Genomic DNA, 23,902 nt, shown 5'->3' on the forward strand with positions numbered 1-23,902 from the left:
AGTGGGTAGTATATACAGTGTGGATATGTTGGACAAAGGGATGGTTCACATCCTGGGCAGTACAGAGCTGAACAGTGCAATATTTCATCACGCTACTCAGAATGGTATACAATTTAAAACTTATGAATTGTTTATTTCTGGAATTTTTCATTTAATATTTTCTGACTATAGTTGACCACTGGTAACTGAAACCACAGAAAGCAAAACTGTGGATAAGGGGGGACTACTGTATTCTCTCTCTTTTTTTAATTTTTGACTCTTATTTATTTATTTTTTAATTTCAGAATATTATGGGGGTACAAACATTTTGGTTACATATAGTGCCTTTGCTATGCCCAAGCCAGAGCTACAAGCGTGTCCATCTGCCATACAGCGTGCTCTACACCCATTAGTTGTGAGTTTCCCATCCCAACCACCCCCCCTACCACCAGCCCGGCACCTGATGAATATTACTTCCATGTGAGTGCCTAAGTGTTGATCAGTTAGTACCAAGCTGATGGCGAGTACATGTGGTGCTTGTTTTTCCATTCTTGTGATACTTCACTTCGAAGGATGGGCTCTAGCTCCACCCAGGATAATGTAAGAGGTGCTAGTTCACCATTGTTTTTTGTGGTTGAGTAATACTCCATGGTGTACGTATACCACATTTTATTATTTTTTAATCCCAGTTGCCATCTCCAACTACCAGTTTCACTAATGGTTCTTGTACTATCCATTACAAAGCTCCATGTTAACAAACATCTACATATAGACATACCGAAGGCACCTCAACTTACATTTTTCTAAAACTAAACTTATTATTTTCACCCTCTTCTGTTCCTCCCAGATCTGTAACTCCTTTTCTTTTTCTCAGCTAAAGATTACAACTATGTACTCAGGAATCTAAAGCAGGCTATTTTTATTTCTTCAGTAAGTAATGATTATACTTCCTAAATAACTCTTGAATCCTTTCTTTTCAGTAGATTCCCACAGCCATGTTTCTATTTCAAGCTTTCTTTGTCTCTTACCTTGAAAGTAGAGTAATTTTTAAGTTTATGAAAAACATCAGCTCTTTGTACATACTCCATTTTCCCACTCCCCAGGGGCAATTATTTTATTTTGCCCCTGGGGCAAATAAATTGAAATAACTTTCAATTATTTTAGCTGGGTTTTTAAAATTTTGTATATCTCTAAATATCATGTATGCTGTTACTTTTTAGTTTTTCCATATTAGGCCTTCTCTACTGACTTTCCAAAATGGGAGGTAAAGATCTAACTCTTTTATATCATACACAGACACACACACACATGTATATGTGTGTTCTATGCACATACACACATATTTTCCTCATTGTTCCTATATATGTGTGATAAATTTCACATAGATCAATATTTAATATTTGAATTACGATTACACAAATATTATTCACAGCCTGATTATGTAGCATACTATATCCTCTTTCTTTTACAAGTTTTGGTTTTCCTTTGAATTTTATTTCCTCGTTTGCTTAGTTTTCTGCATACTTACCAGTAATTTATTTTCCAACTCCCTGCTATTAATATAAATCTATCAATTGCATCTTCTTGGATTCATCTCTCCCAGAGTCCTCTAGTCTCTATTCTTCCATCTGTAATTGCTGCTCTCTTGACCTGCTACTCAGCTAGGGTCTCGTTTCCACAGCATTCTTGTATTCTTTCTACTTTCTTTGCTGGCTCTCCAGTTTCATGGCTCTCACACTTCCTGTTTCTTGGTTTATTCCCTTGTTTCTGATATAGCCCATATTCCAGCAGCTCTAGAGAGAGTATATGGGAAGTAAATTTTTGAGACCTTGCATGTCTGAAAATGTTTATTCTACCCTCACACCTAATTGATCATATTGGGTATTGAATTCTAGCTTGTAAATAATTTTTCCTTGAACTTTTGAAGTTGTTCTGTCATCTTCTAACTTTTAGGGCCATTCTGATTCCTGAACCTTGTATGACCTCTTCATTTGCATGCTTTATTTTTCCCATGGAAGATTTTAGGATCTTCCTTTGAGTACTGAAATTTCAGATGATGTGCTTTAGTGTGGATCTGTTTCATCCACTGAGCCTGGTACTGGTGAGTTAAGGAACTCGTTTCTTACAGGTTGGGTCTGTTTTCTTGAATTAGATTTCTGCTAATTTCCTTCCCTATGTTATCTCTATTCTTTCCGGAAATCATCTTAATCTAATGTTTGATGCCCTGGACCAATCTGAATTTCTTTTCTGCCCTATTTTCTCTTTATATTTTTGTTAAATTTTCTAGGGTATGTACTCAACTTCTATTCCAATCTTTCTTTTGATCTTTGATTTCTGCCATAATTTTATTTTGCAAGAGCTTGTTGTGTTTTATGATTATATATGTGTATGTGTTTTTTAAATAGCATTCTGTTCTTATTTCATGATTTCAGTATCATCTCTCTGAGGATATTAATGAATTTTTAAAATATATCCATTTTATTCTTTCCAAATTGTTTCTTTCAGCTTTCTTTATGTTTTGTTTTGATCTTTTTCATGTTAGAGGCTTTCCTCAATTGTCTGGTGATTCTTGGTTGTCCTTTTATATTTAAGAATGATACACTAAAACATTTTGTAGGTGGGGCTTATTAACTTATAGGATAATTTGGCTAGACCTTTTCATTGGAGGACCTCTGACTATTACATTTAGCATTTGTCTCTTCAGCTGGTCAAATACTCTGAAGAAGAATCTTCCAGCTCCTGGTTAGAGATTAATAAATCTAGTGGTTTTTTTTATTTCAAAAACTTATGAGGGTACAAACATTTAGGTTACATATATTGCCTTTGCACCGCCCGAGTCAGAGCTACAAGCATGCCCATCTCAGACAGTAAGTCAGTGTTCTGGAAACTGTTAGAGAAGGGACTGAAGGCTTTAATGTAAAACTTATAGGCTTTCACGTAATTCCTTGTAAGTGTTCACTTAATTTCTGGTTTTGGTACAGAATCCTTGCCCTCAGTTCTGCCTGGTGTCCCTGATCTGGAGCTTATTTGGTTCACCCTCTCCAAAGAAAAATCAGCTGCCAGACTTGGGTAGGGAAAATCACCCAGATGTAGGATATGAAGGAGAGAGGAGTCTGCTTCTTCATTCATAATCCTGTCTTCAGCTCCACTTTCAGCACCACTTTGAATTTCCTAGTTCTACTAATTCCATATCTTTTCCAGGGTTCTTCAGTATAAATCCAGTTGCAATTTTTTTTTTTTTTGAGACAGAGTCTCACTCTGTTGCCCAGGCTAGAGTGCCGTGGCATCAGCCTAGCTCACAGCAACCTCAAATTCCCAGTCTCAAGCAATCCTTCTGCCTCAGCCTCCCGAGTAGCTGGGACTACAGGCATGCACCACCATGCCCAGCTAATTTTTTCTATATATTTTTTTTAGTTGCCCAGATAATTTCTTTCTATTTTTAGTAGAGACGAGGTCTCGCTCATGCTCAGGCTGGTCTCGAACTCCTGACCTCAAGCGATCCTCTCCCCTTAGCCTCCCAGAGTGCTAGGATTATAGGCGTGAGCCACCACGCCTGGCCTCCAGTTGCAATTTTCAAAAGTTTATTATTGTTTCCTTTCTTGTTGTCTTTTTTTTATGGTTGCTTTTATCTTTTTCCTCTTTTTATTAATAAAATCGATTCACTGCTATTTTACAGGTGTTTTGAAATGTAACAGTGGTAAATGCATGTGTCTAATCTATAACTAGAGACCTTAGTGGTCTCCTTCCCCCAGTCCGCTTTTACCCCATTCAAATTCACTTTCAAAATATTGTCAGTGTGATCTTTATAAAATGATACTCCATTGTAGTCATCCCTTTATTAAAACCCCTCACTAGTTCCCATTGCCCAATGATAAATTCTGGTTCTTTGCATGTTATATACAAAGTACCCAATATAACCTAACCGTTCCCTGTTTCTCCAGCCTCAACTCTAAGAAGTATTTATGGTTTTGTAAACACCTGATGTTCTTTTCATCTTCCATATTTTTGGATATTCGGTTTCTTTTGCCTGGACTACACTACCTGTCATTGTCTGCCTTGTAGCTGCTCCCTTGTTAAGATGTAGTTTATAAGCTATCTCTTCTCTGAAGCCTTCATTTATTCATCATTCTAGTAGTTATTTATCCCCTTCTTTGTATCCATGCCATATTCTATATAATATAGTGTCAGCATTTATCATATAGTATTGCAGTTATTTATTTACATGTCTGTTTACTGGAATTTGAGCTTCTTGGTAAGAAAATGTTTTAATTATTTCTGTATCTTCAGAATTTAGCAGTGCCTGGCATGAGCTTGGGGTCTAATATATGTTTTTTATTTATTTGTCCTCTGACATGTACACAGCACACTTTATTCAGTTTTTGAGGGAGAAAGAGATACAAAGCTGGCAGACTTGTACCTGAATATCTTCCCATGTTATTAAATATTATACATTTTAGTGGCTGCTAAATATTGCATTATATTGATATACCATGATTTAATAAATAGCCCGTTGTTACGTATTGGATAATGTTTCCAACTTTTTGCTGTTTTAAATTACACTACAATAAACCTAGCTGTAGGTAAATGTTAAGGTATATCCATGATTACTGGACAGAAATAAAATTCTTAGAAGTTAAGATGCTAAATTAGGAGTAATGTCTGTTTTAAAGGCTTTAGATATATATATTTCCTTCCAGGTAGGTTTCACTGCTTTATATATTCGCCAGAAATTCATTAGGGTACCATTTTTCTATACTCTTTCCATTACTACTACTTCTATAATCACCAGCACCACCATCACCATCATTATGATCATTCCTTACCAAAATTTATAGGTGAAAATAATATTTTCCTAGTTTAATTTGCATTCTTCTGGTTACTAATGATGTTGAGCATTTAAAAAATGTTTATAAACAATTTGTATGTCATTTTATAAGTTGCCTGTTTGTGTTTTTTGACTGTTTTTCTGTCAGGATATTTTTTTCTCCTACTGTCCCAATTGTTTTTCTAGGAGAATAAGAAATATATTATAGCATTGTTTGTGGGAGTACATTATTTTTATGTTATCTAATAACATTTACAACTTAAAAATAAAAAAATTAATTACAGTAGAAAGCTGTATTTGGGTTTAATGACTAAATCTCTTTTTATAACCTTTGAGTCTTTACCTAAAATATTTGCAATAGGCTAAGCTGATGAAAACACCTAACCCCAAAACAGAATGGGACTAGCTGGAAGCAGTTTCACCAAAATCTTTTGGGGGTAATAATAATTTTTTCAAATGCTTTCAAACACATAAATATGTCATCTTAACCAATGGCTCTTCAGCTAAGGCTATAGAGTTATGCAAACATCACACAATCCAGTTTTAGAACATTTTCATTATGGCCCAAATTTTCTCTTGCCTGTTTGTGGTTGTTTCTCATTCCTAACTCAAACCTCAGGCAACTAGCAATCTACTTTCTGTCTTTAGAGATTTGCCCTTTCTGGACAGTTTATATGAATTGAATCATATTACATGCAGCCTTTTGTGTCTAGTTTCTTTCATTTAATGTAAAATTTTCAAGGTTCATCTATGTTGTAACATGTATCAGTACTTTATTCCTTTTTATTGCTGTGTAGCATTCCATTGTATAGTCATACCATATTTTGTTTATCCATCAGTTGATGGACATTTGTTATTGTTTTTTAAAATACAGTTTTTTTTTGTTTTTTTTGTTTTTTTTGTTTTTGAGACAGAGTCTCGCTTTGTTGCCCGGGCTAGAGTGAGTGCCGTGGCGTCAGCCTAGCTCATAGCAACCTCAAACTCCTGGGCTTAAATAAAATACAGTTTTAACTCTTACATTTAGGTTGATAATCCATCTTGAGTTGATTTTTGTATATAGAAGTGGGGGTTCAATTTCATTTGCATGTAGATATCCAGTTGTCCCAGCACCGTTTGTTGAAAAAGATTATGCTTGCCACCACTGAATTGGCTTGGTACCTTTATCAAAAATGAATTGACTATAAATAAAAAGTTTCATTTCTGGACTTCGTTTCTGTTTAACTGATCTCTATGGGTATCCTATGCCAATACCGCACTGTCTTGCTTACTAAGTTTTAAAATTGGATAGTCTAAGTCTTACAGTTTGTTCTTCTTTTTCAAGATTGTTTTGGCTATTCTGGATCCTTTGCCTCTCCATATACATTTAAAATAACTATTTCTATAAAAAAGAGCTTGCTGGCATTTTCACAGGAATTATGTTGACTCTGTAGATCAATTTGTGGAGAATTGCCATCTTAATATTAAGTCTTTCAATCTATAAACATGGAATATCTCTCCATTTATTAATATTTAGATATTCTTAGTGTCTCTTAGCAACATTTTGTAGTTTTCAGTGTACAGGTCTTATGCTTTGTTTGTTTAGTTTATTCCTGAGTATTATAATTCTTTTGATGCTATTGTGAATGGAATTATTTTATTTCCATATTGTTAGGTACAATTAATTTTTAATGTCAAAATGTGTATGGCATATTACTATCATTTTACTTCAAATATGATGTATAATTTAATATGCTGGCAGGAACCAATCAATCAGTTATGTTTATCATGGGACCAGAACTCTGGGCAGTGAGTGCCTAGGTGCAGTTTTTGCCCTTAAAGAATAAAAGTCCTAAAAAATTTAAACTATATTAATACAGGAGTAGTCCTGGGAATTCAATTAGAAGACATGACAAATATTTATAGTAAGGCTCTCTTAATACTGCTGACTTGTGTTTCTTGACATTTTATTGATTTTTTAAAATTGTTATAAATATACTCCTTTGCATTTAATATGTATCAATCAGCAAATTAGTAAATTGTGCTTATGTTGACACTTCTGGTATCAAGTTAATGGTTTGTTGTAGTGCTCATTTGTGCTTCCATCACATTAAAAAATGTTATTTAGGGAAAAAAATTGCACCCTGCAGTTATTTATTACAAAAATAGGATTTATTTTGCCATGCTCAACATACACTGTTCTTCTGGCCTTTTAGTAGACAGCCAACATTTAAATCACTTGTTCCTAAAGCATGATCTTGCACAATGTCTCTATGTTATAAGACAGAATGAGATATTATACTTTAAAAACTGAATACCGTTAGAGTTTTTCCAATTGGCTGAAGAAAATTAAATAAAGTACAATTGACCTTGAACAACCCGGGAGTTAGGAGTGCTGACCCTCTACACTGTCGAAAATCCGAGTATATTACTTTTCATTCCTCCAGCAGTTAACTACTAATAGCCTACTGGTGACCAGAAGGCTTACTGATAATGTAAACAATCAATTAACACATATTTTGGTATATGTATTATATATTTATTCTTACAATAAAGCTAGAGAAAAGAAAATGTTATTAAGGAAATCTTAAGGAAGAGAAAATATATTTATTATTCATTAAGTGGAAGTGGATCATAATAAAGGTCTTCATCTTTGTTGTGTTTACAATGAGTAGGCTGAGGAGGAGGAGGAAGAAGAGAGGTTGGTCTTGTTGTCTCAGGGGTGGCAGAGGTGGAAGAAAATCCACGTATAAGTGAACTCATGCAGTCCAAACCTGTTGTTCAAGGGTCAATTGTATATTGTTTAAATTTTTTAATTTTTCTCTTGTAAAATTTTTCTTTCTTCTTGGGTACCAGTTATTGCTTATTCACTTGTAAGCATTAACAGACACTAAAGCAAATGGCCAAGTTTATTTGTGCATGTTAATAGAAAAACTCAGATTATCATGCTTACTTCAACAGCTTATTTTTACTAGCAGAAAATTACTGTTTTATATGGTAAAACTAATGGTATTTTGTGGTCCTCTGCCCCTGAGCAAATTTAAGAACCACCAAGTTAAATAAATCATTAGAAAGGAACAGAAATATAAATATAGTCAGTGTACTTGTTTGCTTATAGGTAGCTAAGACCCACCAAAAGCTATACCCTCAAAGTAATGACCACCCTGTATGGCACTTTTAGGCTGTAATAAGTAAAAAAGCAGTTAACACTTCATTCCAACAAAACATAAATGTCAAGTAGGCTTATTTTGCCTGAAAGTTAGGGAGAGCATAAAAAGAACAGTCTTGGCCACTGCTTTCATAGTTCAAACAGATAGATGAATGCTTTTTTCCCCTGCTGTATTTTCTAAAACTTAATGCTATTAAAATTGATACATAAAATTTCATAAATTATATGTTGAGGGGAGAATGTAAGTTATTATGTTTGTGGGATATTTTGACCTCAGATTAATGATTGTGTGACTTTTCCCCCCGTATACAGGCATGCTGCAAAGGAAGGTAGAAGAGGTAACACAGGTTTTCGAGGATTGTCATCCCAAGGAGCGGAAATACAATGTCAAGATTGCTTTTGATTGAATACCTTCAGCATGTTGTTTTTGGATTATGTATTACCTACAAATCCTGATGTTAAATAGAGTAGTATTTACAGTTACTATTTACTCTTGCTTGCAATGAAGCATGCCTGTGGGTTTTTTTCATTTAAATATTGTGCTGTTGAGAATTATACTGTAGTTTTGCTTTTTATATTAGTAAATCACAACTATATTAGCCCCCTTTTCTAGGCAGCAATCTATTAGATGTTGACCCTATGTATGTAATTTATATCACACTCCTAAGTTCCACATCCTACCACCAATACACATCGTCCTAGAGCCATGTTTACCAAAATTACATGACAACCAGTCTTTACTGTATGCCTGTTACATCCTTGTATAGTGCTAGATACTGTGAAGTCTCTTCTCCTCAAAGTAACTTACTGTCTGGTTTGAGATATAATTAATGCCTGTCTGTATAAAAACAATTTAGACAATACAAAGAAGTGTGTTATGAATTATAGAAAGTGTGTTACAGAAATTCAGAAAAGGGAGGAAAAGTAAGGGTAGATTTGAGACTTAAATTCGGTTATTTTTTAAAGTGTAAAAGGTTCAATGAATTCAGTTATTTTTGATGTACAGATATCTTGCTGTTTTATTTGGTTTTAGCATATGATTTATAGTTTTTGGGCTTTGTGTGTTTGTTTTCTTATTTGTTTTTCAAGAAAAAGCCTTGTTATTAGCTTTGCAACAGTCTGGTCTCTTGTGTTTCATGTTTCACGTAAGTCATAAATAAAGGTTATGTTCTAAAAAAAATAACAGTGTAACACCAAAATAAACTACTTAAAATTTTTTAAGTGACTAGAGCTCAATCACCTATAATGACTGAGCAGATTTTCTGTTGTACTCACTGCACATGACCATTCTTACCAGAAGAAAATATTTTTGGAATGAATAGTACCAATGATTAGTCTTATGAGTAGACTAAATATCACAACTTACATGGCCTCTGTTTTTCCTACCCAAACTTTTCCAAGTAGCAGCTTCTTATCAGGTAAGTTTTTGTTAACACTCAAAGTTATAGAATGTGAAAATAATCTAGAGACCACATAATCTTGCAGATGATTTCTGTAGATAACACAACTTTTGAGTATAATCTTGAGTAGTACCTAATTTTTAAGCTCAGTATTGTTACTATTATACCCTAGATAAACACATTTTTCCCATTGGTTTTAGAGATTTAACTCTTGTAAAGTAGCTCCATGCTTAAGTTCCACATTCAGTAAAAAGAATATAGTGTATTGGAGAAAGCACCAATTCTAGTCTTGCCCCTGCCTAATTTGGATGGACAAATAATCTCATCTTGGGCATTATCTTTATCCATAAAATGAAAGAGTTGGGACCATATTGTGGTTTTTTCCCAACTGTTCTGTGAGAAGAAACTAGTTTTCATTTCTCTGAAGTTTTGAGACTCCTCTGTGCTTTTTCACTATTAGTGAAGTGCTTACTGTAAATTCCTAAGTAAAATAAAGAAAGAAGAGGCTGCAGTACTGCTTGCACTATCTTACTGTTGCATTATCTTCACTGGGAGTTCTAGTGTTTTTTCCAGTACATAGAAGATGCGAGAAGATGGCAAGTGGCTTCCAGATTAATCTAGTAATTCTGTAAGATTTCATGGGGGATCTCAATGTACTGTATAGAATCTGGAGCCTTGGTCTAAATCATCTCTAAGGTTCCTTCTGACTAGTTCTAACGTGTCTAGAAGACATGAGATTGTTGAACAAATATTAATTAAAAGATCAGAAATAACCCATTTTGCCAGTAATGTTAATGCACCATTTATTTTAGGCACTGGAGTCTTGAGTCCTTCCTAATCATCATTAACCAGCTAAGATATTAGCTCAAGGGGAATTCTTAAATTTGCATTGTTGACACTATCCCAGTACATAACCTATCTATCTTTTTTTGTCCTTTGAAAAGATGCTGTATTTATTCTCTATAACAGCATTTATGCTATCTCATTTGGGAAATTTGAAAGACATGCACAGTTGTTTACTCTTAATACTGGATGAGTAGATTCAAAAGATTTTTGGTTTTAACATCTTCTTCCATATCTTAGAATTATAATTGCTTCATAATGTATTCATCAGAAGTGTGCTGTGAACAAAGCACCTAAAAAGAACAAACTCTGAAAATGTGTATATTAAGGAGGAGCTTCTAGCTTAATTAAACTAACCTTGTTAAATTGTCAGAAAGACGAATGAGGCATATTTTTCAATTTGTCAGAAATTCTTCTAGGGGTGAAATTGTGAAATTACCTCATGGTAAGATCTCTGTGCCCATGTATAACATATAGAGGATCTCAAAGCTTTTTACACACTGTCTGATACCTTTTTAAGGTGGGGAGAGGGATGTTGTGGGAAATGGATTAGCTATTATTACACAGGTAGTAAGTTTGGCAGAGCTAGAAATAGCCTGATTTCCTTCTAGTGCAATTTTCTGAATGTTTATCCCTTTGTACCTACCACTTGGGCTGGCTTCAATCATACACAGGTACTTAGAGTACTTCTTATGACCTTACTTTCCAGTTGCAATTCCACGGTTATGTAAGTATGTCTTTTAGCCATTCATTCTCCGCTCATTCCACCTAGTGGATTTGTAATGTAGTGTGTGTCACTTCAGTACCCGTTAGGCTGTATATTTTATTAGAAGTTGTACACAAATTTGGTGTGATGGTTTGGTCAGTGTGTTATTTGTTCCACCCTTTGCCACCTTCCCAGGGACAAGTCCACTAGCAAACTTGGTGTATTTTTCCATTTCCTTATTGACAAATGTGTCAATTTGGTTGAGCAGCAATATTTAGCTCTACCACCACATAGGCTTTATCTGACCACATTTTGTTTATGCTTACATTCAGCTCTTTGCCAAAGCCATGGAGTGGTACATGTTATGTCTACATTCATTCATCTATTGTGCTTCAAGAGAACAGTCATTTGCATATGACAGCTTTTGGGTAACTAATACTTACCACAATATTTTCAGTCTGCTAGAATTTCTCAGGAAGTACTAAAATGTTTTCCAGTAGCCGCTCTTTGGTCTTTTGCTCTAACTTGAGCATGGCAATACAAAGCAGTTTGAATAAGTCTGAACCTACTGGATAATCTTGGAATATTTACTCATGGATGACCACCCAATCATGGAGTGACTTTAAAATCATTCTTTTGTATAATGCTTTACAGTAACCCTATTCTTCCAAAGAATTTTACTGAAACTCTCATAATCTCATAACTTGCCAATACCAAAGTTCAAGTCCAGATTGCCTCCAAAACCCTACAGTGCTATATTGTCAATAACTGAGAATTGAGATTCAAATCTAAGCAGGGTGGCCTGCCCTCCCACCCCCAAAATCTTTTTTCCCCAAGCTCCTTGTGATATAAAAAGAGTTCTCTTTAATTAAAAAACTATTGACTAGGTAATATAGTCATGTGGTTCAAAATTCAAAGGGCACAAAAAGATACAGTGAAGAGTTCTTCCTGCCCTTGTCCCTTGGCCATCGAGTTCCCCTACCTGGAGATATTGACTGGCCATTTGTCTGTATGTTCTCCCAGAGATATTTTGTGCATATACAAGCAGACACACACATATATATCTGGAAGCATACTATACACATTTTTCTGCACATTACTGTTGTACTAAATTTATTTTGGAGATTGTTCAATAGCAGTCCATAGAGAACTCTGTCATCTTGTACCTGCTACATGGTTTTTCAACGAATGATACCTTTTCATAATATCATGTTCTTGGATACTTGTTTCCAACATTGTTATAAATGATGTTATAATGAATAATGACACATATGTACTTGAGGATACTATTCATAGACGCTGAATTACTGCTTTAAAGGGAATGTGCATTTATGATTTCTACACTATCCTCAAGTTGCCCTCCATAGAGGTTGTAATAATTTATATTCCTATCAGCAATGTATTGAGGGTAGTTGTTTACCCACAATCTCAACAAGTGTGTTATCAAACTTTTGGATCTTTTCCAATCTGGCAGGTGAAAAATGTTATTTTGGTGTACTTTTAAAAAATAAACTTTAATTTTTAGAACAGTTTTAGATTTACAGAAAAATTGCATAGTACAGAGTTCCATATACCTATGCTCAGTTTCCCTTAGTGTTAACATTTCATAACACTAGTACATTTGTCACAGCTAATGAGCCTTATTATTAATTAAAGTGCACAATTTATTCACATTTCCTTAGTTTTTACCTACTGCCCTTTTTCTGTTCCAGGATCTCATCCAGGATACCATATTACTCTAGTCATCATGTCTCTTTTGCTTCTTCTTGGCTGTGACAGATTCTCAGACTTTCTTGTTTTTGATGACCTTGATGGTTTCAAGGAGTACTAGTAGTCAGTGTACTTTGAAATTTTCATCTCACTTATAAGTGAGATTGGACATCTTTCTTTTCATGTACTTAAGGATATTTGCATTTCCACTTCTGGGAACTAAGAGCCCGAGCTTTTAACCACTATGCTATACCTCTCTCTCGATTCACCATAATTATCTAAAACATTCAAGGGCCTGCATACATACAGACTTCTGATTCTGAATTGAGAGAACTCAGAAGTCTCTGTTATAGATAAAGGAGAACCATTAGTACAAGAGATATGGTCAGACTCCGTGTCTGATAGCTTGGCTACACTGCAAAGGATAGACAAGAGGCTCGACTGGAAACAGCAGGTAGGCCAGATAAATCCTTGAAAGAGAAGCAGTGTTGATAGGGATAAATTCGAGAGAAACTACAGAAGAGCCAGGATTTAGTGATACTGGATAAGAGAGTCAAGAAGTCAAATCTGACTCCTAGGTTTATAAGCGGGATAATTGGGGCGTTCTCTCTAACCTAGATGAGAAATTAAAGAGACATTCGGACAATTTACAACATACCGGTCACTCAATACCTAACCTTTTCTTTCCATTTCTATAGCTCTGTGCTACTACAATTCCCAGAGCCCCACGCTCCACCACAATCTCCTTAGAGTTCGCCGCACAGAGTTCTGGGACTTGAGGTCCGCGGCCAATTTCCCAAGTTAGCGCTAGGGGCCTGTGGAAACATGAAGAGGTAAGGGCTTGTCTGGGGAGCAGGCGGCAAAGGGAGCTCTTTTCTACCTTTTACTTTGAAAATGGCTTTTGTTACTTTCTGTTTGGGGTATGTCGTGTTCTCGTGATGCGGTTTCGTGTGAGCGGGAAGACAAAGGGGAGGGGAGGAGGAGAAACGGGCTAGACGGGCCTGCAGCGTGAAGTTCAGGAAGGGCCGCCGCCGCCGGGCTGGTTTCCATAGGAGTGCCCTCCTGGTCCAGGCCCTGGGAGCTGGCTGGGTGCTGTGGCTTCTTCCTGTTTCAAACGGACCGGCCCAGGCAAAAGGGTCTTGGTAGACAGATTGACCGCGCTGGAGATTCCCAGGCCATCTCCTCCCGGTCCCGCCCTACCTCCACCTCAGCCTTTGAAAGGGGGTCAGGGGTGGGCTTGTTTATTTGCAGTGTCTGTGTGTTAAAGAAGACTTGCTCGGGCCCCGAAACCATATAGCGCTTTCAAGTCTTAAAGTAAGAAAGTGGTACTTTTATTTCTGCAAATTTAGAAGGAAAGTACAAAACTGGGTCGATGTATCAATAGGATATAGGAATATAAGAAAGGCATTGCTGCAAGGGGTTCCCCCTACTGGTTCTGCAGTAAAATGGCCGTTTGAACCTAGGTGGTTATTGTTGGGAGCCAGAGCCTCACGATTACTGACAGTACAAAAAGCCTTTTTAAAGGATCCTCATTAAATTAGTTTTGTATTCACTGCGCAAGTAGAATCATCACTCTGGAGGAGTGCAGTGCATTTTAAATACTTACCGATGTGCTCTCCTGCACTATCAGTTCCTTGTGTCTTTTTACAAACCATTTCTGATTTTTCCTGCCTGAAAATAATCTTTAAACATTTTTATGAGGCTATATCTCATCCATGCAAAATAATTTATATAATGTGTATATACAGTTTAAAGAATAATAAGAAAGGCGTGCATCCACTGCAAGCTTAAGAAGTAGGACATAGTTCCTTATAAGTCCCCTGTGTCTCCTCTGTGATTACTTCTCTTCCCTCCCTTCCTTCTCCCTGAGGTGACCACTATCTGGACTTTTGCATTAATCGTTCCCTTGTGCTTTTTTGTTGGTTTGTTTTTAAAAAGTAGGTTTTTAGCACATATATAATTTTATCCCTAAACAAAATGTTCCTAGTTTTATCCATTTATCAACTTCATACAAATGGACACATATTGTATGAATTTTTCTGTGACTTGCTTTTTTTTAACTCAGTATTTCTTTTTGTGATTCATGTGTGTTGATGTATAGAAACTTTAAACTTAGCAAGAACTTTTTGAATTTGAAGTAATAAATAAAAATTGAGATATTGAAAAAGAATTTTTTAAGACCTTGGGTCTAAAGATATTTTAGAATTTCCCAAAATAGGGCCAAGTCTTTCTAGAGCATGGGAATCATGTTTATAATTATGGGGGTTTGTTTTTCTAGGCCTTATAACCCCACTACGAAAGGGCTATTTTATAAGGAAGGTATTTAATATCTATTTTTTTCATGGAGTTAACTCATTTTTTGTGTTTTTTTTTTTTTTATAATCTGTTGTTGTGTGCTTAAATGGCCCTGTTATTTCATTACACTCTAGTTTTCAATTATTTGGGGTTAGTTAGTTCATGCTAGCCGTTACCTAGATTTCTACACCGTAGTGCCTAGGCTATAAAATGTTATGACACTCTTCATATTTCTTTCTATACTCTCCTCTTTGAAGATATTTTCCTCTCTCATAGCTCCAGATCTTGTCAACACAGATGACTCAAGATTTCCACATTCAGCCTCAGACTCTCAGCTATACAACAATTCTCTCATCTCTCACTTTCCTTTGAGCCAATCACTCATTCTGTACCCTCAGACTCAATGTCTTGGAAGTATTCCTGATACTTCATGCTGGTGTTTCAATTGTAAAAGGTAGTTGACTCAACATGGCTATAACAATACTGACTTTCCCTTTCCCAAACCATTTATTCCATCTGAAGTTTTTTCTTTCCTTCTTTGGTACTATCGTCTTAGTTACACAGCTTGAAATTTGGGGGCTATCTTTGACTTGCTTACCCCACTTTCAAAAGGCCTCTCTCATCTAACCCTTCCTTTCCATTTCCACTATTACCACTCCAGTCTGGACCTTCATCTCCTTATACTTCAATAGTTTCCTAACTCGTTCTTCTGGTTTCCTCCCTTCAAATCCATATGACATGTTATAACCACATTTATTTTCTTCAACCATCACTTGCACTGTGTCACTTAACTGCCTGATAAATTACTTTCTAATACCTATGCATTTATTAATAGGTCCAGGCCCCTTAGTTGGTGTATTTAAGGCCATTTACTGTCTGAGTCTAATTTACCCCTACAAGATCATCTCCCAATACTCCCATAAATGAATGCCAGACAAATGGAACTTCTCATTATCTCCCAGTAAATATTTTTATCTCTTCATACTCTCTCTCCCTGCTCTCCTTTTCTTCGTCACACCCAATCCTTTTGAAATCTTCCTTTACCACCCTAGCTCCCGATTATCTCTTTCTTCTGTGAATTCCTACTAATTTGGCATATGCTTCTCTGTGTTACTATTCATTTGGTGTTCTCTCTCTCTCTTCCCCTCTCTCCCTCCCCGCTCCCCCACCCCCCAAGCACATGCACACATCACATACACACACATATATTTCTTCTCCTTGAATAGATTGCAGGCTTCTTGAGGATAGGGACTATGACTTGAATATCTTTGACTTCCATCAGTACCTAGCACAGTGCCTCTGTGTAAGTAGGTATTTAGTAGTAAATGTTTGTGGAATGAATGATAAAGGGCAATGAATATTTGGAGAAGTGTCTTTAAACAAATGGGGTCACTAATGGTAGATAAGAAATATATTTTGAGACACTATCTCTTCTACTTTCTGTATATATTCTTATATCTACTCCAGGGTAAACAGCTGTGTGAAGAGTGATGAGCATGTCCTGGAGGAGCTGGAAACAGAAGGGGAGAGGCAGCTGAAAAGCCTCCTTCAGCATCAACTTGATACCTCTGTCTCCATTGAAGAGTATGTATTGATTTTGCAGATAGAGAGTATCGTAGACCCTCACCTCCAGGTGACAGATCCCTCTTAAAGCCGGGAAGGAATGATCCTCTCCCACCACCCCCTTCTTTGGCAAATTTCTACTTATTAGGTAGGGTTTTGTTTCTGTGTCACTTCCTCTAGGAAGCTTCCCATATCCCACAAATTCTGGGCCAAGTACCTTGCCTATGTCTTCCTACAGCACCCTGTATGTCCCCTAACATAGCACTTAAAACCCATTATTATCATTGCCTATTTCCTTGCCTCTCTTACATTGTTTTTCCACAAAAGCAGGAGCCATTTTTATTTTTTTTCTTAAACTAATGAAGCCTTAGTACCTAGTACAGTGTCTGATGCATAGTGGGCACTCAATAAATACTTGTTGAGTCAGTCATTTATTACTCCTGGATGAGGGGACTATCGGTGGAGTTCCACCTTGTTGCAGTGGTACTTCAGTTTAGAAATAGGATGTGAGAGAGAAATTACTGATGAGTTTCTTTGTACCTCTAATAATGGTGAGCCCCCATTTCTGTGAATTGTAGTAACCTCAAGATGTTCTTACTCTCCTCCTGCATGTTTTGCAGATGTATGTCTAAGAAAGACAGCTTTGCTCCTGGTACTATGTACAAGCCCTTTGGGAAGGAAGCAGCTGGGACTATGACTTTGTCCCAATTCCAGACTCTGCATGAGAAGGACCAGGAAACTGCTTCTCTCAGGGAACTAGGGCTTAATGAAACAGAAATCTTGATCTGGAAGAGCCATGTTTCAGGTGAAAAGGTGAGTGGGGCAACTTTTTTTTTTTCCTAGAGAATACACAGCAGGATCTCTTCATTTTGGCATTGAGAATCTTTTCATTTTTAGTTCTCACAAAACTGAGCTTTGTGTCTGAATCTTCTTTGGTTTTTAGGATAGGGACATTGGTAAAAGAGAAGCTGTTCCTTGACTTCTTAGGTAACATTTTCTATAAATGTTCATTTCTGGGCCCTGATCATCTTCTTTCTTGCTTGAGGCATCAGATCATCACTTTCAGGGTATATTCTCTATGATATATGCCATCTCATTTCTCTGATTGTAGAGGACAAAACTGAGGGCAACTCCTGAAGCAATACAGAACCGTCTTCAAGATATTGAAGAAAGGATCTCAGAGCGTCAGCGCATCCTTTGCCTGCCCCAGAGATTTTCAAAGAGCAAACAGCTGACTCGACGAGAAATGGAAATAGAAAACTCTTTATTTCAGGGAGCTGATCGTCACTCTTTTCTCAAGGCACTTTATTACCAAGGTATGTAATCCCCACTGACTTTGATATGTTCTTTCACTGAGAGAAAGATTTAACAGCAGAGCATTAAATATGAAGAGTTAGTGAAGGGAGCAGGGGAAAGACAAACTATCACTACTCTTGAGGAATGTACAGTCCCATGAGAGAGACAAATATGTACACAGTTATTTGCATGACAACATGAAAATTGCTATTATGGAGATTTGAATAAAATGCTGAGGGAGCACAGAACACAGAGTGTTTAAGTCTAGTTGGGGGAGTCAGAAGTTCACATTGCTACTAAGTCTTGTTGGATTAATAGGCATTTGTCAGGTAAATAAACAGGAAAGGGCATTACAGATAGCGAGTGAATAGGAACAGGATTCTGAAAGAACCTGGTGTGTCTTGGAAATAAGGAGAAGTTCAGTGTGGCAGGAATACAGGGCATGGCAGAGAATGACAGGGGATGACACTGGAAAAAGAGGTGATGCTAAATTGTAAAGGGTCTTTAGGCTGAACTATAAACTAGCACAAAATAGATAGATAAATAGTACGTGTCTTAACCAGAAAGAATTAGTTTAACAGCTAAGTTTTACTAGGCACTGTGGAAGGTGCACAGTTTATGAAATGCTTCTGGAGCTTGTGCCAAGTACGGTCTGGTTAGAGAGAGAAACATAACATTTAGTAACAATGCTAGATTTAGTTGCTAAGTGCTGTAGGAGTTCAAAGGAGGGAAAGGCCACTGTGTATTGACGTGGTTGAAGAAGGCCTCTCAGAGGAGGTAAAATTTAAATGTTCTTTTAATACCACCTATTCTTTAGAAAGAAGAGGGAATGGCATTTCACTTGCAACAGATGGTGTGAGCACTATGGAGTGTTTGGGGGAGTTGTGAGAGACAAGGGTAGAAAGGTAGCTAAAATTATGAATTTTATTTGGTGGGTAGTATAGACCTATACAGAGTTAGTTACTCAGTTAGTTAGTTTCAATATAGTTAAAGGTTTTTGATCCAGGAGTAACATGATAAAAGCCATATTTGAAAATGATTAATCTGGTGGCAAATAAATAGGATTGGAGAGAGGAAGAACTGCAAGCAAGGAGAATGATTAGGAGGTATTACAGTCATTTAGGCATGAAGATCTGGACTAGAATGATGGCAGTGGAATTGGAATGAAAGGTAGATTTAATTGTAAGAGATACTACAAAGGAAGAATTGATAAAATTTGTTTACTGAGAATGAAGGAAGAGGGTCATTGAAGAGGAATGTGTCAAAGATAATCCAGGTGTTTCAAGGTTGTGTGACTTAACAATGAACAAAATTAAGAAAGCTTTTATGGGGAAATTTTGAGGAAGGATGATGAGTTTTATTTTAAACATGTTGAATTTGTGAGAATGTTAGGATCATTAAATGTAGATATTGAGGAGACAGTTGGAAGATGCAATAGTGAAACTCAGGAGAAAGGCCAGAACTAGATGGAATTGGGAATCGTCTATGCGTAGATGATAAGTTAAAGACATGAGAACATTTAAATGATTTATTAGAGACAGAAGACCATAGACATGGCAGAGCAGTGGTGAAGGAAGGAAGGAATGAACAAATGAACAGCCTTCTGTGGAGAGACATTATAGCATACTGATTAAGAACATAGGCTCTGGAAGCAGACTGCCTGGGAAAATCCTGGCTCCCTCACTTACTAGCAATAAGATACTGGACAAGTTATCTCTCTATGCTTCAGTTTCTTCATCTGTAAAATGAGAATATTAATAATAGCTATGTTTTAGGCTTGTTAGGAGGATTAAGTGAGGTAATACATGTAAATCACTTAGAGTAGTACCTGTTATTTGGGGTGGTGGGGTGGGTGGTGTATGGATCTGTTCTGTTTCCTATCTTTGAAACTCCTTGCTTTAAACCTTCACAGCATACCACAAAAAGACAAGTGCAGACAAGTACATGACCTCAATGAAGAGGAAGATAAAATTAGGCACAAAAGGCAAGTCGAGAGTTTTCTTACAGTGTTAGATTTAGGAATGTAACCTAGGGTCCCAGACTTCTAAGTTGAGCACTTATTTAATTCCAGTATATGACAATGTTTATAGGAAATGATCCAGAGGGAGCATATTATGCTGATACAGAATATTAAAGAGAGGAGTTAGTAGAAGTTGTAAAGCTTTTACATTTAGTGTTGTTGTTTTTTTCTCTGTACCTTTAAGTTATTATACCAAACATAAATTGACCTTAATGATTTTTAGATCCTATTTCACAAGTAATTCTAAATATTTTTATTAATCAGCAAAGTATACTTATTTATGATGATGGCAATGATAAGAGCTAATATTTTATTTTTGAAATGAACTTACAATAAAATTGCATGGGGCTTTTTTTTTGGTGTACAATTCTGTGAATTGTAAATCATGTAGATTCATGTAACCACCACCGCAATCAAGATAGAGAACAGCTCCATCCCCCTAAAACACTCCCTCATTGTTATATGTCATTTTATAAGTTGCCTGTTTGTGTTTTTTGACTGTTTTTCTGTCAGGATATTTTTTTCTCCTACTGTCCCAATTGTTTTTCTAGGAGAATAAGAAATATATTATAGCATTGTTTGTGGGAGTACATTATTTTTATGTTATCTAATAACATTTACAACTTAAAAATAAAAAAATTAATTACAGTAGAAAGCTGTATTTGGGTTTAATGACTAAATCTCTTTTTATAACCTTTGAGTCTTTACCTAAAATATTTGCAATAGGCTAAGCTGATGAAAACACCTAACCCCAAAACAGAATGGGACTAGCTGGAAGCAGTTTCACCAAAATCTTTTGGGGGTAATAATAATTTTTTCAAATGCTTTCAAACACATAAATATGTCATCTTAACCAATGGCTCTTCAGCTAAGGCTATAGAGTTATGCAAACATCACACAATCCAGTTTTAGAACATTTTCATTATGGCCCAAATTTTCTCTTGCCTGTTTGTGGTTGTTTCTCATTCCTAACTCAAACCTCAGGCAACTAGCAATCTACTTTCTGTCTTTAGAGATTTGCCCTTTCTGGACAGTTTATATGAATTGAATCATATTACATGCAGCCTTTTGTGTCTAGTTTCTTTCATTTAATGTAAAATTTTCAAGGTTCATCTATGTTGTAACATGTATCAGTACTTTATTCCTTTTTATTGCTGTGTAGCATTCCATTGTATAGTCATACCATATTTTGTTTATCCATCAGTTGATGGACATTTGTTATTGTTTTTTAAAATACAGTTTTTTTTTGTTTTTTTTGTTTTTTTTGTTTTTGAGACAGAGTCTCGCTTTGTTGCCCGGGCTAGAGTGAGTGCCGTGGCGTCAGCCTAGCTCATAGCAACCTCAAACTCCTGGGCTTAAATAAAATACAGTTTTAACTCTTACATTTAGGTTGATAATCCATCTTGAGTTGATTTTTGTATATAGAAGTGGGGGTTCAATTTCATTTGCATGTAGATATCCAGTTGTCCCAGCACCGTTTGTTGAAAAAGATTATGCTTGCCACCACTGAATTGGCTTGGTACCTTTATCAAAAATGAATTGACTATAAATAAAAAGTTTCATTTCTGGACTTCGTTTCTGTTTAACTGATCTCTATGGGTATCCTATGCCAATACCGCACTGTCTTGCTTACTAAGTTTTAAAATTGGATAGTCTAAGTCTTACAGTTTGTTCTTCTTTTTCAAGATTGTTTTGGCTATTCTGGATCCTTTGCCTCTCCATATACATTTAAAATAACTATTTCTATAAAAAAGAGCTTGCTGGCATTTTCACAGGAATTATGTTGACTCTGTAGATCAATTTGTGGAGAATTGCCATCTTAATATTAAGTCTTTCAATCTATAAACATGGAATATCTCTCCATTTATTAATATTTAGATATTCTTAGTGTCTCTTAGCAACATTTTGTAGTTTTCAGTGTACAGGTCTTATGCTTTGTTTGTTTAGTTTATTCCTGAGTATTATAATTCTTTTGATGCTATTGTGAATGGAATTATTTTATTTCCATATTGTTAGGTACAATTAATTTTTAATGTCAAAATGTGTATGGCATATTACTATCATTTTACTTCAAATATGATGTATAATTTAATATGCTGGCAGGAACCAATCAATCAGTTATGTTTATCATGGGACCAGAACTCTGGGCAGTGAGTGCCTAGGTGCAGTTTTTGCCCTTAAAGAATAAAAGTCCTAAAAAATTTAAACTATATTAATACAGGAGTAGTCCTGGGAATTCAATTAGAAGACATGACAAATATTTATAGTAAGGCTCTCTTAATACTGCTGACTTGTGTTTCTTGACATTTTATTGATTTTTTAAAATTGTTATAAATATACTCCTTTGCATTTAATATGTATCAATCAGCAAATTAGTAAATTGTGCTTATGTTGACACTTCTGGTATCAAGTTAATGGTTTGTTGTAGTGCTCATTTGTGCTTCCATCACATTAAAAAATGTTATTTAGGGAAAAAAATTGCACCCTGCAGTTATTTATTACAAAAATAGGATTTATTTTGCCATGCTCAACATACACTGTTCTTCTGGCCTTTTAGTAGACAGCCAACATTTAAATCACTTGTTCCTAAAGCATGATCTTGCACAATGTCTCTATGTTATAAGACAGAATGAGATATTATACTTTAAAAACTGAATACCGTTAGAGTTTTTCCAATTGGCTGAAGAAAATTAAATAAAGTACAATTGACCTTGAACAACCCGGGAGTTAGGAGTGCTGACCCTCTACACTGTCGAAAATCCGAGTATATTACTTTTCATTCCTCCAGCAGTTAACTACTAATAGCCTACTGGTGACCAGAAGGCTTACTGATAATGTAAACAATCAATTAACACATATTTTGGTATATGTATTATATATTTATTCTTACAATAAAGCTAGAGAAAAGAAAATGTTATTAAGGAAATCTTAAGGAAGAGAAAATATATTTATTATTCATTAAGTGGAAGTGGATCATAATAAAGGTCTTCATCTTTGTTGTGTTTACAATGAGTAGGCTGAGGAGGAGGAGGAAGAAGAGAGGTTGGTCTTGTTGTCTCAGGGGTGGCAGAGGTGGAAGAAAATCCACGTATAAGTGAACTCATGCAGTCCAAACCTGTTGTTCAAGGGTCAATTGTATATTGTTTAAATTTTTTAATTTTTCTCTTGTAAAATTTTTCTTTCTTCTTGGGTACCAGTTATTGCTTATTCACTTGTAAGCATTAACAGACACTAAAGCAAATGGCCAAGTTTATTTGTGCATGTTAATAGAAAAACTCAGATTATCATGCTTACTTCAACAGCTTATTTTTACTAGCAGAAAATTACTGTTTTATATGGTAAAACTAATGGTATTTTGTGGTCCTCTGCCCCTGAGCAAATTTAAGAACCACCAAGTTAAATAAATCATTAGAAAGGAACAGAAATATAAATATAGTCAGTGTACTTGTTTGCTTATAGGTAGCTAAGACCCACCAAAAGCTATACCCTCAAAGTAATGACCACCCTGTATGGCACTTTTAGGCTGTAATAAGTAAAAAAGCAGTTAACACTTCATTCCAACAAAACATAAATGTCAAGTAGGCTTATTTTGCCTGAAAGTTAGGGAGAGCATAAAAAGAACAGTCTTGGCCACTGCTTTCATAGTTCAAACAGATAGATGAATGCTTTTTTCCCCTGCTGTATTTTCTAAAACTTAATGCTATTAAAATTGATACATAAAATTTCATAAATTATATGTTGAGGGGAGAATGTAAGTTATTATGTTTGTGGGATATTTTGACCTCAGATTAATGATTGTGTGACTTTTCCCCCCGTATACAGGCATGCTGCAAAGGAAGGTAGAAGAGGTAACACAGGTTTTCGAGGATTGTCATCCCAAGGAGCGGAAATACAATGTCAAGATTGCTTTTGATTGAATACCTTCAGCATGTTGTTTTTGGATTATGTATTACCTACAAATCCTGATGTTAAATAGAGTAGTATTTACAGTTACTATTTACTCTTGCTTGCAATGAAGCATGCCTGTGGGTTTTTTTCATTTAAATATTGTGCTGTTGAGAATTATACTGTAGTTTTGCTTTTTATATTAGTAAATCACAACTATATTAGCCCCCTTTTC

General features: G+C 35.7%; 2 protein-coding genes across 2 annotated transcripts in view; both read left to right on the forward strand.

Annotated features, from left to right (window-relative positions):
- Positions 1-12,729, forward strand: part of NUP62CL (nucleoporin 62 C-terminal like) — a 45,528-nt gene extending 32,799 nt beyond the window's left edge. The window contains exon 10 of the mRNA XM_069464225.1: positions 12,611-12,729. Within this exon, the coding sequence (XP_069320326.1) occupies positions 12,611-12,729 (119 nt within the window). The remainder of the gene's footprint in view (positions 1-12,610) is intronic.
- Positions 12,730-13,401: 672 nt separating this feature from the next.
- Positions 13,402-23,699, forward strand: RBM41 (RNA binding motif protein 41). The gene is made up of 6 exons (XM_069464226.1): positions 13,402-13,441; positions 16,371-16,487; positions 17,087-17,279; positions 17,578-17,782; positions 19,675-19,746; positions 23,605-23,699. Exons 1-6 carry the CDS (start codon positions 13,434-13,436, stop codon positions 23,697-23,699), a joined length of 690 nt encoding a protein of 229 aa, XP_069320327.1. The 5' UTR covers positions 13,402-13,433.
- Positions 23,700-23,902: the final 203 nt, after the last annotated feature.

The sequence above is a fragment of the Eulemur rufifrons genome, chromosome 30, assembly GCF_041146395.1.
Source record: "Eulemur rufifrons isolate Redbay chromosome 30, OSU_ERuf_1, whole genome shotgun sequence".
NCBI classification, from domain to species: domain Eukaryota; kingdom Metazoa; phylum Chordata; class Mammalia; order Primates; family Lemuridae; genus Eulemur; species Eulemur rufifrons.

Bases quoted from the DNA above. Each gene is read 5' to 3' on its own strand.
- RBM41 (XM_069464226.1), top strand. The intron at 16,488-17,086 runs GTATGTATTGAT...CATGTTTTGCAG, and splicing joins ACCTCTGTCTCCATTGAAGA to ATGTATGTCTAAGAAAGACA. The intron at 17,280-17,577 runs GTGAGTGGGGCA...CTCTGATTGTAG, and splicing joins GCCATGTTTCAGGTGAAAAG to AGGACAAAACTGAGGGCAAC.